Source organism: Monodelphis domestica, chromosome 2 (genome assembly GCF_027887165.1).
Source record: "Monodelphis domestica isolate mMonDom1 chromosome 2, mMonDom1.pri, whole genome shotgun sequence".
Classification (NCBI taxonomy): Eukaryota; Metazoa; Chordata; class Mammalia; order Didelphimorphia; family Didelphidae; genus Monodelphis; species Monodelphis domestica.
In genome coordinates this window covers 288250691-288267797 of record NC_077228.1, presented here as the reverse complement: position 1 = coordinate 288267797, position 17107 = coordinate 288250691, and the positions used below count along the sequence as shown (strand labels likewise).

Sequence of the window (17107 nt, the reverse complement as noted above, 5' to 3'; positions counted from 1 at the left end):
TATGGATTCAAATCCTACCTCTGAAATACAGTAAGCCATTTGACCTTGTGCAAGTGATCTAATCTCTCAACATCCGAAAATTTCTTAAACCCTTATCTTCTGCCTTAGAATGGATACTAAATATTAGTTCCAAGGCAGAAGAGCAGTAAGGGCTAGGCAGTAGGGGTTAAGAGACTTACTTGCCCAGGGGCACAACTAGAAAGTGTCTGAGACTAGATTTTGAACCCAGGTCCTCCCAACTTCAGGCATTGTGCTATCTAGCTGCCCCTCAGCATACTAATATGAATTAGACGTTTTCTAAGTTGAATTCATCAGAAGATGATATCTATCTGCTTTGGAGGCTAGAGCTCCCAAATCTTGAGTTCCCCACACTGGTGAAATCACTGGTCTAGAACCTTCCCCACCAATAAATATTTGTACTATTTATTTCATAAAATTGTTTGGAGCATCAAATGAGATCATTGATTTAAAACTTGGAGGTCATGTAGTAAAAACATCCCATAATGAAATAATAATGTATACAAAAATGCTTAGCAAATAATAAAATGGTATAGAATTGAAAACTATTAATAACAACAAAGATGAAACTGGGACAATACATTTGTACATGCCTAAGCAAGATTTAAAAATTGTTTTCCCTATGTGTTACTATCCACCAGAAGACTTGGGCCTTTACTCTGACATATAACTTGATTTATCACAAAACAAATACCTCCTCAACAGGGAGAACAGAATTTTCTGGTATATATTTACTAACACTGAAAAAAAAAGGAAAATAATAAATGTTGGAGGGATAAAGGAAAATTGTGACTAATACACTGTTGGTGGAGCTGTGAATTGATATAAACATTCTGGAGATCAGTCTGGAACTTTGCCCAAAGGACCATAAAACTGTTCCTACCCTTTGATTCAGCAATACTACTACTATATCTGTATCTCAAAAAGACTAAAGATAGGGGGAAAGAACATACCTGTACAAAAGTATTCATAGCAGCTCTTTTTGTGATGGCAAAGAATTGGAAACTGAAGGAATATTCATCAATTGAGGAAGAGCTGAACAAGCTCTGGTATACACTTATATGGAATACTATTGTGTCCTGAGAAATGAAGAAATAACAAGGTGATCACAAAAAAGCCTGAAAAATTTTATATGAAATGAGGCAAAGTGAAGTGAGTAGAACCAGAAGAACATTGTACACAGTAATAACAATAATGTATGATGATTAATTGTGAATGCCAACTTTATTGGCATTTTTTATTAATATTTGGCATTAATAATTGGCATTATTATTAACAAGGCAACGATCCAAGAAAATTCTAAGGGACTCATGAGGATAAAAAAGAAGTCCACCACCACAAAAGGAGCAAAGTCCAAATGCAGATTGAAACATAATTTTTCACCTTATTTTCTCCATGAATTTTTTTTCCAGTGTAGGCAACATGTTTCTTCTTTCACAACATGACAAACATTGAAATATGTATTATGTGATAATGTATGTACAAGCTATATCATATTACCTGCCATCTTAGGGAGGAGAAACGCATGAGAGAGATGGAGAGACTGGATTGCCAAATGTCAGAAAATAAATATTAAAAATTATATCAACACATAATGAGGGAAAAAATTTAAAATAAATAAACAAAAGATGTACATTTATACAAAGTCATCTTTCATTGTCTCCCCCTCCCCATCCCATGGGATTGGGTCCATTCTCCCAACCTTCATGGAATATGGCATCAGGAAAGGGTTGAAGGGAGCCAGACCTCCATTCATTCACAGCTTCCTTTGGTTTCATGAGGAAACATCTCCAAAATCACCAACACTAGTTTATTCATCCATGGGAATCCCCTCTATATCTTGCATAATTCATCCCTTCCTTTTGTCCCCAATTAAAATGATGGGGGAGGAACCACAATGCAAGAGTAAAATGAAAACAACTAAGGTTCTCCCCCCAAAAATGCTTTTAAACCCAGTGGAATTGCTTGTCAACTCTGGAAGTGGGGACAGAAGAGGGAAGATACAACATGAATCATGAAACTTTGAGAAACTTATGTGAAAATTTGTTATTGGAATAAAGATAAATTTAAAAACAAAATGCTTTTAATTTTGTAGATATATGATATGATTTATATATACCATCTTCCCCAGTGAGAGTCTTGAGGGCAATGACTGCTATCAACTTAGCATCTCCATCAGCTAGCATAGGTGCTTGGTAAACATTTGATTGTTTTCCTTTCACTGTGGATGCAAGAGGAGCTGGGTCAGGAGTTGGCAAGATAGAGGATAATTCCCAGGGATGAGGAAGAGGAAAGGAAGAAGCTGATTTTTAGTACTTAGTACTTAGTACTAGATTTTAGTACTTAAGTGGATAAGTATTTCTTATCCAGAAACATCATAGCTCTAGCAAAAACAATCTAAACTTTCCCTTGCTTCAGGGATGAGGAAAGGAGGTTGAGTGCTGATAGTGGAATGCTAAATGCTGGAACAGAACCAGGATCTAAAGGCATGACATAAATGCTGGGGCAATAGGGACTAAGTGCTGAGATGAGATTAAAAGCTAGAGTTTGGGGGGTGATATTGAGTCTCAGGGATTGGATCTAAGTGATGAGAATGGAAGAGAAGTATTGGGAATGGAGGGGCAGCTAGGTGACTTGTGGATAGAGTGCTCAGCCTAGAGTCAGGAAGACCTAAATTTAAATCTGCCATAGACACTAAGCTGTATGGCCCTGGGCAAGTCATACAGACCCTATTTGCCTCAGTTTCCTCCTCTGTAAAATGAGTCAGAGAAGGAAATGACAAACCACTCCAGGATTTTTTGCCAAGAAAACACCAAAAGGGGTCAGGAAGAGTTGGACATGACTAATAACAACAACAGCTGAGAACTGGAGAAGTGTGTTAAATGGCAGGGGGTGGGGTGGTGGAAGGGAGGCATTGGCTCATCTTGTCCCTTACTCAGGAGAGTTCTGTTAAAGGACAGTTGAAAAATTCTGGCTCCTGGGACAAATTCATTTTGGAGAAGGGTCTGAGTCCTGCTCCTGAGAATAGTTGAAGTAATCTGGAGAAAGAGGCTGCAGAAGTGAAGGAGGTTAAGGATGTAGGAGGCTAGAGTATTTAAAGAGGATGGGGTGAGGGGAAAAGTCTATGAACCAGGTACTGAACTTCTTGAGGAGGAAGAAAGTGATATGGCAGTCTGTAGATGACTCCAACAAGAATCTAGCTGGATGAAATTGTTTTTTAAAAACCCTTTACCTTCTATCTTAGAATCAATACTGTGTATTGGTACTAAGGCAGAGAGCAATAAGGGCTAGGCAACAGGGGTTAAGTGATTGGCCCAAGCTGAGGACAAATTTGAACTCAGGACCTCCCATCTCTAGGTGTGGATCTCTATATCTCTGCCCCTTGGGTGAAATGAATTAAATTAAAGGTGGTTGCTGATAGAGAGAGGCACAGTCTAAAAATGGCAGCAGAAAGAAAGGAGTATGCCAAACTTCCCCATTGTCCCCACATGTCAAAGTATGTGAGATAAGAAGCAGTCAGCAATGAAGAGGACATCAGGAATTGAGCTATCTCCAGGAAAAAAGATAGGACCTAAAAATCTTTGTCATAAGGAATGACCTAGGGAAGGAGGGGACCAGATATGTGTTCAGAAATGAAGATGGTACCAAAATAAAGAGTATCAGTGTAAGCAATATGTGTCTTGTTTCACTGTATGACGAACATGAAAATATGATTTCTATAATAATATATGTACAACCTATATCATATCACCTGCCTTCTTAGGGAGGGGGAGGAGTGGGAGGTAGAGAAAGAACATGGATTGCCAAATGTCAGAAAATGAATATTAAAAATTATATTCATGTAATTTGGGAAAAAATAAAAAATATCAAAAGATAAATTTGCTAAATGAGGAGGCTTGGTTTTAGTGAACATCAGGTGATGGGAGAAATATTTTTTAAAAAGAAAGTAAATATCTAGGATAAAATGAAAAGTGTGAAATATAATAGTGGGTTTCAGAGGGCAGAGAAGGACTGATATGGACTAGGATAATAGTATGGGGGAAGTAGCTGAGGAAAGGGGCTCTTCAGCGACAAGTAGACCCTACTACAGGATGAGTATCTGCCTTGGAGTGAGAAAGTATGGCCCACCAACACTCCTCTGTTGTCTTCTTCTGGGTCAGCCTTCTCACAGGAACCAGAAAGGGATCTCCTGGATTCACAATGAGGAGGAAGTAGTACCACCTTCTTAGATATTACCTTGATTTCTTAACCTAATAAAACCCTATCTCAGAGCCTCAGTTTCTTCAGGAGCGTCTCTTTGAGAATTTATTTAAAAACATCTTAAGGAGGTCTCTTTCTTTGGAGATATAAATATTACAGTTTTTTTAAAATAATTTTTATATTTTTTATATTGCTATAGTATCCCATATGACAAATTGTATTGGGTTTTTTATATATTTGTTCATTTTTGAGAGGAAGAAAAACTTCAACATAACATAGATACATCAAGAAGGTACAAAAATATGTGCAATGCAAAAGATATGTATAACATCTGTGGATTTCCAACCTCCATAGGAGTACGTTGGGGTTTTCTTCTCACATATCTTCATTCAAATATATCACAGTTTCTAAATAGTTCGTTTTTATGCTTATTTATATAGAGACATGTCAACCAGGAAAAAAATATGCACCTCAGGAAAATACAGGCAAATACAAACCCGTGATACTGGGGGAAGAAGTCCCAAAGGAGTATATTGGGGGCATCCCCTTAGGAACACTATTTTGAGAACTGTTGTCTAAAGCACAAGTTTTCCCCTACCTCCCACTAGATTCCCGTCCACAAGCCTCAAAAGTAACAGACTAGAGAAGGAACAAAAGAGACAGGAAAAGGGGGTTGACAAAGGAAAAGCTAAGGAGAACCATTCTGAAGCTCTCACTTTGGACTGAGGAAAGGAAGGAGCTTTGTTTGTTCCTTGCAGTGGGAGGACCTTTACCATAAGTAAATCAATGTAGTCTGAGAGGTCAGGGACTCCTTTTATCTAATCTTTGTGTCTCCTCCATCTCTGAGCACAGTGCTCTGCACACAGATATTTAATGAAATTTGTCCAGGGAATGAATAAAAGGACCCAGGTTCTGGAGTGTATCAAAAACAAGTTTAGTACAACGCAATCACCAGTGATGTTCTCCAGAGACGATTAATTACTTGCAAGACAACCTTCAATATGAAATGAAGATTATTGCCCCTCCAAGCTGGGGACTCAGAGCAAATACCCTTATGTGGTAAACTGTCTCTGTCCAGGGTATCCTCGGGAGGGTATAATAAAGCCTTCAGAGGAGGGAAGATTAGGGTACCTATCCCCTCGGGTGAAGGACCTACTGGAGAAGACAGGAGACCAGAGTCATTCCCGGGAAAGGGAGTTGATCTTCCCGGCTTCTGGGGAATCTAGATCATTTCCACCTGGTTTGATGGACTGTGCTCATCTGTTGAGAACGGGGATAGATTTATTGGAATACCACAGTCCTTACTATTTGCGCTGATGTCTTTATTTTCCTCTCTATCATCTCTCAACGAGCATTTAGCGAGCTATGTGTTCTGGGCCAGGCACTGTGCTAGGCGCTGGGGACACAAGTACAAAGAATGACACAATCCCTTCCCCCCAGTGAGCTTGCGCGAGCTCAAGGAGAAGGGACCCCATCACTCTAGGTCTCGCAGCCCAGAGAGAAGTTGCTTGATAAATATTTATTATCTTATGCTGTGTTGCTTGGGACAGGGTGTTCCTAGGAGCCTAGGTGTACCCAGGGTGTTCCCTCCCGGGAGTCAAGCCATTCTTCTGCAGGGTGTTTCTGGGCGCCGAGGGTCCCGAGGGCGGAGTCGAAGTGGAACGGGGAGGGCCACAGGGTGGGGCGTACCTGGGGCGGGGCGTTGCTGGGGCGGGGCGTCCCGGGCCGCATTCTCAGGTCCGGGTTACTGCCAATGAGTCTATTGGGGGCGGAGCTGGGGCCGGAGCCGGCTGTCTCAGAAGCAGGAAAGGGAAAACGAAGGTATCCCCAGCCTCGGAGCCTTCGCCGCCGCCATCCCGCTGTCCTTGTTCATGCTCAGCGCATCCAGTCTGGAGGCCAGCATCCCCCAACCTTCGCGAAGCCTCAGAGGACGCGGAAAAAGGCTCACTTCTTCGGCGTTGTAGGCTTCCCTTGCAACGGCAAAGCCCGAAAGCTGAGAAGGAGGCCTCGGGAAGCATCCGGGCCCTACGCCCCAGGGAGCCCAAGCCCAGCAGCGTCTGAGTGAGCCCGGGGAACGCCTCGCTGCATTCGGAGAGGGAGCACAGTAAGGCGCAGGGGCGCGGGCTATGTCGGAGCCTGGGAAGGGGCCGGATGAGCCGGACGAGGGCCAGTACGACTCGGGCATCGAGTCCTGGCGCTCGCTGCGCTCCCTGCCCGAGCCGGCCCTGACCTTGGGGCCCTCAGACGGCGGCCCCCTGCCTAGGACTGGGACTCGGGCCCCCCCAGGGACCAAGGAGGACCTGAAGGAGGAAGATGGGGAGCGGATGGACTCCGCCTACGGCTCGTCTTCGCTCACCGAGCCTCTGCCCCCGCTGGGGAGCCCCGAGGCCGTCGAGGGTGGGGAACCCCGCGTGTCCGAGGCCCGGGTGGGAGTGCTTGGGCAGCAGCAGCTGGAGGCGCTTACCTACATCTCCGAGGATGGAGACACGTGAGTCTACAAACCTGATGGCCCGAGCCCTCTCCCCCCTTTGGCTGAACACCAGGAGGCTCCTGAGTGAGGTCGTCTCCTAACGGGACAGCCTGGTGCTCCAAAGAGCCTCTCCGAAGGGGGAAAGAATGGGGAGAGGGTTGACTATCCCCAAGGCCCGTTGGTATAGCTATTGCCCCTAGACTTAAGCCTTCTCAACTCTCTACTTCCAACCCAGATCTTAGAACCTGCCATGACTGCTCCATGGGTGTCCCTGGGTTAAGAGTGGGGAAGATCAGGCTGAACTGGCCGGCCAGTGTCTGCTTCTCCCTAGGCTGATGAACAATTTCTCTGACGGCGCCTCGTGAATAACTTTGCTGATAATAATGCCCTACCATTTAAGAATAAGAATAAACCAGTTTACCTGGTTCTCTCTGGACTGAGGAGGGGGTAAAAGGGAGGAGTCCCCGTTCAGAGCCAGAATTAATTATTCCCTTCCCCCAACTCTAGACACCTCAGTCCCAGGAAGTAAAGCTTCCCAGGATCGGAATGAGGGGACAGGGAGAAAAAAATCATAGAAGCAGGAGTCTCCACGTCCTGGGGGGAGAGGGGCTGGGCCTAGGGAGATTGAGAGGGGATCCAGGCCCCTGCAGGGCAAAGATCAAGGCTGAAGTGTGTGTGTAAAGGAGCAGGGGGACCCAATCAGATAGACTGAGGGCAAGGTCTAGCCTTATTACAGCCACCTCTTCCTAGGTTGAGAAAGGGGAAGTCAGGGATGAGATCAGTCTTCTGCACTCTCCCTCCCACCCCCAAACCCCTTTCTGTCAAGTCCAGGTGCTGCATGGGTTTAGAAGCTTTGTATGTGGGATGGTCTGGTGGGAATGGGCAGGAAGGAGAACTGGTTGGCTGTGGGGGAAGGGGAAGATATCTGGGGGAGGGGGAGTTCTCACCCCAGCCTCTTTCTTTGAGATGGGAATTTTCAGGCCTAACATTCCTTCTTTGTAGACTGGGGTATAAAATTAAGTATGCTTGACTAGGGGTAGGGATTGGGCATCCTGACTCACCCCTTCCAACTTCCAGACTCAGCAAACTTCCATTAAGTGCCTGCTAGATGCATAGCACCTTGCTAGATTCTGAGGGTCACAGTCCAGCCCTAGAGCAGGGTGAGTGGGAGCAAGCAGCAAAATATACTCACATAGCTACAAGAATAAGGGAAAAGGTAATGACTGTGATCAGTACAAAGGAGAGTTCTAGATCAGATGCTAGAGAAAAATTTGAGGATTGAGAGATCCTACTTGATCTTAGCCTGAGCTCCCCCCCCCCCATGTGCCTAGGCCTGAGGCTGTCCCTGTCTAGATTCAGTAATGCCTCACCAGGAGCTCCAAGTCCCTCCAAAACCTATCCTTGAGATTAGCCCTCAAGCATTACACAGGACATAGAACTTCCACTGTTCCAAAAGGTATGGGTAATATGCATGAGATTAGAGAAAGGGGATTAAACCCAAGAAATAAGGATAGGATTCAAGGCTAGATGACTAGATTAGGGCCTGGGACCCCCTTCTAGGGTTCTCAGAAGCATTGAGAAGAAAGAAGGCAGGATAAGAAGATTAGTGTGCAAGTAGGTGTTGAGAATTCTGGGTTTGTTCCCCAGAGGGGTTCCCCTAATGGGGTTGTCAGACTTAGGGGAGGGCGGGTAGGGTACTTCCCCTTAGAGGTGTCTAGGGTAAGGGAGCTGGGAGAAGTGGGAAAAGAGGAAGTCAGAGGAAAGGAGATGAGGGAAGGAGGGAGGTGGCTTCTGGAATGTGACCCAGAGAGCGCAGCCCAGAGCAGAAAGGGGATTTCCAGAGCTAGGCCTGCTCCTCCTCCCAGGACTGTCCCAGCCCCAGCCCCAGCCTTTCCTCCCTGTTGGCAGTCTGAGCCCTGACCCCAGTCTTGCCTGTCTGTGTACCCACCTACCTCAATCACCCGCCCCAGCTGTTATGGTCCGAGCCATCCCCACCCCCTTCCTTCCACTTCTCCTTTCCCAGCTGTTAGGGGGGAAACCCCAGACCTTGGGACTTTCCCTCCCATCTGTCTCCCCCATTCTTGCCCCCTGCCATAGTTGGAGGGTGGGCTAAGCCAACACTTACACCACCACCCTGTGATCCTTCCAACAGGCCATCTGCTCCCACCTCCATAGGTCTGGTGTTGTCCAGGGTGAGAGGGGCAATCATGAGCAAACAGGGCCAGGTTGCCACCTGGGGCACTTGGACACGTAGTGTCTGTACCAGTCACCCCCAGACTTGGAGCCCCTGCATTGGGAGTAGACACTGTATTTAGAGAAGAGGTTCCCTCATTGCATACCCCTTGTCCCTGGAGTCTTGTCTCTGTGGACTCACCGAAGAAGGAGGGGGAAGTTGAAGGCTTCTTTCTTGTTTCTTCTACCTTCTTTCCAGGGGGAGACCAGGAACCTGAAGGAAGCAATAGATCCTGGAAACCCCCTTTCCTTTTTCACTTTGGTTCTGAGCTAACTCACAGGGGCAACCTTGAGGGTGGGGACAAAGAGGAGGCTAAGGGGGGAGTCAAATCAATCTTTACCCTGACCTCAGTCTACCAGAATCCCTTAAGGATGGGGAAATCCATTGTCTGCCATCTATTTCCTGTCTCAGACTTTCACTTCCTATCCCTACCTGTTGTATAGTTGCTCCACAGATTACCCACTTGACACTGTCCCAGCCCAAAAACCTCTTCCCATCCCTCCCAACCTGGGCACTCTGATACTCCTGCCCCCTCCTTTCTTCACCTTAGGCTGTTACACCTGGCTGTGATCCATGAGGCTCCTACCGTGCTGTTCTTTTGCCTTACTTTGCTGCCCCAGGAAGTCCTAGACATACAAAATGACCTCTTTCAGGTGAGTGGATGGAGCATGAAGACTGTGCCAGGGCCTCTGCCTACTCCCCTACCTGCCTTCCCCCTCCTAGCCCTAGTCAGCAGACTCCCTGAACAGAGCAGCTGTGCTAGCCTCACTGGTTCCTCCACCACAAAGAGCCTGGGGCCACTGCCTCATTGTTCTTCATTCTGTGAGCAATTTTTAAGCCCTGACTCCTTTCCATATTGTAGACAAGCCTTTTCCCTCAAGGAAATTATATTCCATTTGGGAAGAAACAATATGTACAGGGCGCGCAGCTTGGTGACTCAGTGGATAGAGAGCCAGATGTGGAGATGGGAGGGTCCTAGGGTTCAATCTGGACACTTCCTAACCAACTGGGCGACCCTGGACAAGTCACTTAACCCCAGTTGCCTAGCCCTTGCCACTCTTCTGCCTTGGAAGGGATACTTAGTATTGTTTCTAAGACAGAAGGTAAAGGGGGAAAAGAGAGACAGAGAGAGAATGAGGGAGAAAGGAGAGGGAGGAGGAAAGAGAAAGAAGGAATAAGAGAGGCAGAGAAAGATACATAGAAAGGAGAAGGGGGAAGGAGAGAGACACAGAGAGAGAAATCGAGGGGGGAAGAGAGGGAGTGGGAAAAGAGAGGAAGAGAGACAGAGAGAAATAGAGGGGGAAGGAGGGGAAGAGAGGAAGAGGGGGAGAGAGACAGAGAGAAATAGAGGGGGAAGGAGGGGAAGAGAGGGAGAGGGAAAAGAGAGGGAGAGAGACAGAGAGAGAAATAGAGGGGGAAGGAGGGGAAGAGAGGGAGAGGGAAAAGAGGGGGAGAGAGACAGAGAGAGAAATCGAGGGGGGAAGAGAGGGAGAGGGAAAAGAGGGGGAGAGAGACAGAGAGAAATAGAGGGGGAAGGAGGGGAAGAGAGGGAGAGGGAAAAGAGAGGGAGAGAGACAGAGAGAGAAATAGAGGGGGAAGGAGGGGAAGAGAGGGAGAGGGAAAAGAGGGGGAGAGAGACAGAGAGAGAAATAGAGGGGGAAGGAGGGGAAGAGAGGGAGAGGGAAAAGAGGGGGAGAGAGACAGAGAGAGAAATAGAGGGGGAAGGAGGGGAAGAGAGGGAGAGGGAAAAGAGAGGGAGAGAGACAGAGAGAAATAGAGGGGGAAGGAGGGGAAGAGAGGGAGAGGGAAAAGAGGGGGAGAGAGAAATAGAGGGGGAAGGAGGGGTAGAGAGGGAGAGGGAAAAGAAGGGGAAAGAGAAGAGGGAGGGAAGGAGAAGAGAAATAGAGGAAAGAGGGAGAGAGAGAGGGAGGAAGGGAAGGAGAAGAGAAAGAGGAAGGAGAGAGAAAGAAATGATAGAACATCTCCTCTGCACCTTGTAGAACTGCCTTGTCTTGGTAGCATGGCCCATGTGGTTGGAGGCAAAACATTTTCCATTTTAATTCATTTGATCCTCATAACAATCCTTGGGAGAGAGGTGCTATGGTTATCCCCATATTACAGATGGGGAAACTGGCCCAGATGGTCACAACTTGCCCAGGGTTATAGAACTGGTAAGTCTCTGAGGCAGGGTAGGAAACTAGGCCTTACTGGCTCCGAGTCTGGTTTTGTATTTACAAGGCTACAGTGACCTCTTGTATGTAGAAAAGCAGATATATAAAACACATAAAGTGATTTCTCTGAGGAGGTCATTAGTATCTGGGAGTGAGGAAGGCACAGGGAGGAGGTGATTGAGGGTAGAAATCAGGGTAGGTTTCTTGTAGAAGGTAGCATTTAAACAGAGCTCTAAAGGAAGTTAGGGATTTTATGAGGATTTATTCCTTATTTTATGAGGCAGCTAGATGGCTTAGTGGATAGAGTACTAGGTCTGGAGTCAGGAAGACTTGGGTTCAAATCAGGACTCTGGATTTTTATTATTATATATTAATTATTATATAATTATTAATTATTATAATGTATTAATATATTATATATTATTAACTGTGAGACCTTCGGTTTGCCTAAGAATTGGCTACATGGTTTAGTGGATAGAACTCCAGACCTATAGTCAAAAAGACCCGAGTTCAAATCCAGCCTCAGACATTTATTAGCCATGTCACCCTGGGCAAGTCATTTAAACTGTTTGCCTTAATTGGTTGGAGAAGGAAATGGCACAGTATCTTTGTGAAGAAAATTTCATAGATAGAATGATCTACAGGACCTGACTGAATGACCTAACAACAACAAGGGAGTTTTGTAAGAAGGAGAGTGATATGAGGAAGGTATACATCTCAAATTCAGGGTGACAGCTTGGTCAAAGGCACGGAGATGATGGGTGACTGCAAAGAGGTAGTTTGGCTTTTGAAGGAAATCCTATGCCATGACCTAGGAAAGGTTGGCCAAATAAATCCAAAATTGAAAAAAAAAATTTTTTGAAGGTCAGTTAGAGCCCGTGTGAAGTGAATTAAAAGTCACACAAAGAGGTCTGTATTAACCTACCTCAAAGGGAAGAGGGGAGCCCCTGAAGCTTCTTGAGCAGGGGAGTGAGGGACATAGTGTCCGATTTAGAATTCAGGAATATCAGGGTGGCTGGCTGCCTTTTGGGGAATGGGTTGCTTCTGCTCTGGTCATGCCAGGGTGGCCTGCTCTCCCTCCAACCCTGTTTCCCTGGCCATCCCTAGGGAGGGAAATCCCACCCCCCACCCCCAGGAGTGAGAGTCCCCACATCTTCTGCTCACTCACCTTTGAGGCTGGAGGCTGAGATGAGGCCTCAGAGCAGGGCTGTCTGGTACAATATGCAGACTCAGACCCTTCAGAGCTTCTTTTCTCTGAGTTTGAGCGTCAGGAACCTATCTATAAAGTCGAGATAATTATAATTAGGCTACCTCCGGGGCTTCTGGCCCAGAGCCCTCCAATCCCTTCCTACCTGGGCCCTGCCTGCTTACACCTCTCAGCTGTGTGTTTGTGTTACACAGATGGGCTCCCCCATCCTCAGTAATAATAGCAAACATGTATATAGAGCAGCTAGGTGGCTCAGAGCAACTGCGCTGGGATCAGGAAGACTCATCTTCCCGAGTTCAAATCTGGTCTCAGACACTTCCTAGCTGGGTGACCCTGGGCAAGTCACTTCACCCTATCTGCCTCAGTTTCCTCATCTGTCAAATGGGCTGGAGAAGGAAATGGCAAACCATTGCAGTATCTTTGCTGTGTAACTCTGGGCAAGTCACTTCACCCTTCCTGCTTCAGTTTCCTGAGTTGGAGAAGGAAATGGCAGACCAATCCAGGATCTCTGTCAAGAAAACCCCAAATAGGATATGATTGAGGAAGTAGACTCTAAATGATCACTCTATTATAAATATTAATAATATGGAAATAGGTCTTGATCAATGACACATGTAAAACCCAGTGGAATTGCATGTTGGCTATGGGGGGGGGGGAGGAAGGGAAAGAACATGAATCTTATAACCATGGAAAAATATTCTTAATTAATTAATTAAATGAAATTAAAAAGTAAAGAAAACCCCAAATAGCTTACTAGCTGGGTGACCCTGGATAAGTCACTTCATTCTGTTTGGCTCAGTTTTTTCATCTGTCAAATGAGCTAGAGAAGGAAATAGCAATATCTTGGCCAAGAAACTCGATCTTATTTGGCTCAGTTTCTTCATCTGTCAAATGAGCTGGAGAAGAAAATGGCAAGATTTTAGCCAAGATACTCCATTCTGTTTGCCTCCGTTTCCTCATCTGTCAAATGAGCTGGAGAAGGAAATGGGAAACCACTCGTATCTCTGCCAAGAAAAGCTCAAATGGGGTCCCTTAAAGGATTGGGCAGGAGTGAAATTACCCTGAGGTCAGGGGCCTACAGGGATGTGTATCTCTTTGTCCCTGTCCCTCTTTCCAGGGGACATCCCATAAGTAAGATGCTGATGATGCTTCTGGAGCAGAGGCAGCCCGAGCCATTCCCACCCCCACCCCCACCCCCCATGCTCTGTTTTGACCATCAGGCTCTTCCTAATAGCCTGGCCTCTGAGGATAGCCAGGGAGAAGGTAGAGGATTAAAGCATCCCCCAGAGGCAGGGGAATAAAGAGAATAACCTTCATCTCCCCCATCTTCTCTTTCCCAAATCTGGTGCCTGCAGACAGCCCTGCACCTGGCCGTGTATCTGGACCAGCCCGGCACAGTCCGGGCCCTCGTGCAGAGAGGGGCAAGCCGGACGCTGCAGGACAGGCATGGGGACACAGCCCTGCACCTGGCCTGTCAGCACCAGCACCTGGACTGTGCCCGGTATCTCTTGGAGGCTCCCCCTGACCGAGGCCGGAGTCAGCAGCACCATCCAGAGCTTCTGCTGCAGAACTGGCAAGGTGGGGAGATGCATCTGCCATTGATGGTGGGGATGGGGAGGTTCCTCACTTGTGATGGGAGATCAGATGGGGAGGACCCAAAAACTCCTGGGGCTGGATCTGAAGGCAGGAATTCTTGGGTTCCAGACCCTCACTAACCATGTCACTTTAACCTCCCTCAGCCTCAGTTTCCTCATCTGTAAAATGAGGATAATAAACCTACTTCACACTGTTATTATAGGAACAAAATAATATAAGTAAAGTATTTTGTAAACCTTAAAGCCAAGGGCAGATCTTGGGTTTGAATCTGGCCTCAAACACTTCTTAACTGTGTGATCCTAGACAAGTCACTTGAATCCCATTGCCTGGTCCTTATGGATCTTCTTTTTTAAAATTAAAAAGAAAATTTTTTTAATTGTTCCTTATGGCTCTTCTGCAATACATAGTATCAATTCTAAGACAGAATGTAAGGGTTTAAAAAAATTAAAGCATAATTATTGCTGTAGTTGTTCTGATTATCGCCTATATGAGCTCCTAACGCCTATATGAGCTCCTAACATGATTGGGGTGATAATCTTGTCTGCCCTCTTCCCTTCCTTCCTTCCCAGGCTTGGCCTGCCTACACCTTGCTACGTTGCAGAGAAATCGTATGCTGATGGAATTGCTGCTCCAAAATGGGGCGGACATTGACATCCAGGTGAGGAAAAGCCTGTGTCCTTGAGTCCAAGCGTCCATGGGAGTCAGAGAGCTGCCTCTTTCCTCAGTGACTCCTAGGAGGGCGCCAGAGCAGGGAGCAGAGCCCCCTCCCCCAGAAGACTGAGGCAGATGAGGCTTGTGCCTAACAAGTCCCTGTCCCGGCTGCCCTCCAGACTCTTTCTACCACCCCTTCCTCTTAGGTGTCTTCCCCCTTTAGAATGTGGGCTCCTCGAGGGCAGAGATTGCCTTTTAATGTGATTTCTCTGTGCTTTGTCCATAGTAAATGTTTAATAAGTATGAGTAGACTGACTGACTGATCAATGATGTCTGTAACCCCCCTCAGGAAGGCACCAGCGGGAAGACAGCCCTTCACCTGGCCGTGGAGACCCAAGACAGGTCACTGGTGCGGTTCCTGCTTCGGGCAGGAGCTCGGGTGGATGCCCGAATGCACAATGGCTGTACCCCCCTCCACCTCGCTACTGGGCGCCATCTGTCGGGCATCGTCGCCACTCTGTGCCAGGCCGGGGCGGACTCCTTTCTCCGGAACATTGAGGATGAGACCCCACAGGATCTGGCTGACAATGTAAGGATGGGCCCTCCCGAACTGGGAGTGAGAAGACCTAGTTCTTGTCTCTGCTCCGGTCCACTCTGAGGGATCCTCACATTTCTCCCCCATAAAACAAAAGGGTCGGACCAGATGACTCCCTAATGGACTTCTGAGTCTGCTGTATAAACCTGAACCCATTAGAGCCACTGGGGGGTGGAGGGTGGGGGGTGGGGTGGCTTCAGGCCAGTTTCCTTAATTTCTTTCAAATAATCCCTGCAGTAGTGGAATTGGAGAGTTGGATTCCTGCTCACTCCACCATCATTGTCCTTGTCCAGGCAAATCTCACTCCTCACGACCCTGTAGACTATAGTAATCCTTGGAGTTTTTTCTCAGCAAAGATACTATTTATTTCTCCAGTGGATCCTTTTGTCAGGCAATCAGAGCTTAACTGACTTGCCCGAGTGTCTGAGGTCACATTTGAACTCAGGTCTTCCTGATTGTGCCACGGCTGCCTCCTCTGTTCACTCCACCAGACTTTGAAAATTCTATCTTCTCCTTTTCAGCCCATATTCTTGACCCATTTGTGCCACCTCCCCCACCCCCCAATCTGTTTACTCCAACTCTATAACCTCTCTCTCTTCTGTCCCTCCAGCCTCTCACTCTTCTGCCATTTGATGACCTGAAGATTTCTGGGAAGCCCCTGCTATGTACCGACTGAAGGGCCTGGGCCCTTACTGCCTCCTTCCTCAATCCAACCTCCTTCACTGGGCCACTGCCTAGACTCCAGCTCACAAGGGCAATGAGCTGCTGTGAGCCTCTGGGCATCTGTCTGTCTTCTTTGTCCTATCGAAGAGGGGGGGTCGGCATGGGCACGAGGACCTCTCTGAGAGATTGTGGCTGGGCAGAGAAATGCCGAGAGGACCCAGAATCCCAAGGAGCAGACACAGAAACTACACCACAAAGGCAATTTGTTTGGGAGGAAATCAACTTTCTTAGACTCAGTTGTCACAGGAAGGAGTATCGAGATGCTTACAACAGCAGGGGTCTCCCCTATCCCCTTTACAAATATGGAACCAGAAGCTCTACCCATGCTGTGATTCTCTGGGGATCTGGAGCCCTGGGTATCACTGGGAACACTTCTAGAGCAAGCCTGAAACAAGTGACTGAGGGAAGAGGATGAAGAAGCATCTACAGGACTTTGTCCTGTAGGAAATCCTCATCTTGTCCTTGTGGACACCAAGGATAGCAGCAAGTAGTTGTTTAAAGGACTTCTGTGAAGCCTGGACTATGTTTTGAGGAAGGAGAATGGCATGACACTAAAAAGGCAGAGTGTTTTTCCCACATCTCTTTCTCTAGATTTTTAAAAGTACCTTCTCAATAAATCAGGTGATAGGGCAAAAAGGCTTAGGGAGTAATCCCAGAGAGAAAAAGGAAATTAAAAAAAAGATTGAGGGAGTGTCATAGTGTCTTTGGGGCCAGGGGAACCTAGTTTGTGTTCAAATGCAGGTTCTTACTTGGCAATGGTGCTGTTTCTTCATCTGTCAAATTGAAAGGGTTTTACTAGATACCATCTAAGATCCTTTCCAGCTCAAAAAAATCTCTGACCTGTGACCATACAACTGAACCCAATAATCAGCTGGCCAGCCCTTTCCACTCTCCCCCCAGTCTCTTCTCCCCCACTCTTACTTTTTGCCATCCTAAATACCCCATTCAGCACCTTTGGTACTGAGGATAAACAACAGAGTAAGAGGGAAAGAGAGCCCTTGCTCTTAGGAGAGCTTGCCATTTGAGCAGCCATAGAGAGAGGACAGCTAGGTGACAGAGTGTAAGGTGCTGAACTTGGAGGTAGGAAGACCTTGGTTCAAATCTTGCCTCAAGACCCTGACTAGCTGGGTGACCCTAGGGAAGTCACAAATTCTATCTGCCTCAGTCCTCTCAACTATAAAATGAGGATAATTAGAGCACCTACTTCTGAAGGTTAGTCCTGAGGATCAAAATGTATAAAGCA

At 46.8% G+C, this 17107-nt stretch overlaps 1 protein-coding gene and 1 long non-coding RNA gene across 2 annotated transcripts; one reads left to right on the top strand and one right to left on the bottom strand.

Annotated features, from left to right (window-relative positions):
- Window positions 1-1285: 1285 nt before the first annotated feature.
- Window positions 1286-13434, bottom strand: LOC103106724 (uncharacterized). Its single transcript, XR_462543.3, has 5 exons — window positions 13054-13434; window positions 12707-12807; window positions 12261-12371; window positions 9063-9134; window positions 1286-8975 (listed from the first exon to the last, which is right to left on the bottom strand). It is a non-coding gene; the product is annotated as an uncharacterized LOC103106724 (long non-coding RNA).
- On the top strand, window positions 5980-16554 carry NFKBIE (NFKB inhibitor epsilon). The gene is made up of 6 exons (XM_001367590.5): window positions 5980-6706; window positions 9472-9574; window positions 13655-13877; window positions 14465-14553; window positions 14896-15135; window positions 15752-16554. Exons 1-6 carry the CDS (start codon window positions 6345-6347, stop codon window positions 15815-15817), a joined length of 1083 nt encoding a protein of 360 aa, XP_001367627.2. The 5' UTR covers window positions 5980-6344; the 3' UTR covers window positions 15818-16554.
- Window positions 16555-17107: the final 553 nt, after the last annotated feature.

Excerpts from the sequence above, each read along its gene's own strand:
- NFKBIE (XM_001367590.5), top strand. The coding sequence starts at position 6,345 with ATGTCGGAGCCTGGGAAGGGGCCGGATGAGCCGGACGAGGGCCAGTAC. Across the intron at positions 13,878-14,464 it reads TCTGCTGCAGAACTGGCAAG|GCTTGGCCTGCCTACACCTT; the intron begins GTGGGGAGATGC and ends CTTCCTTCCCAG. Across the intron at positions 14,554-14,895 it reads GGGCGGACATTGACATCCAG|GAAGGCACCAGCGGGAAGAC; the intron begins GTGAGGAAAAGC and ends AACCCCCCTCAG.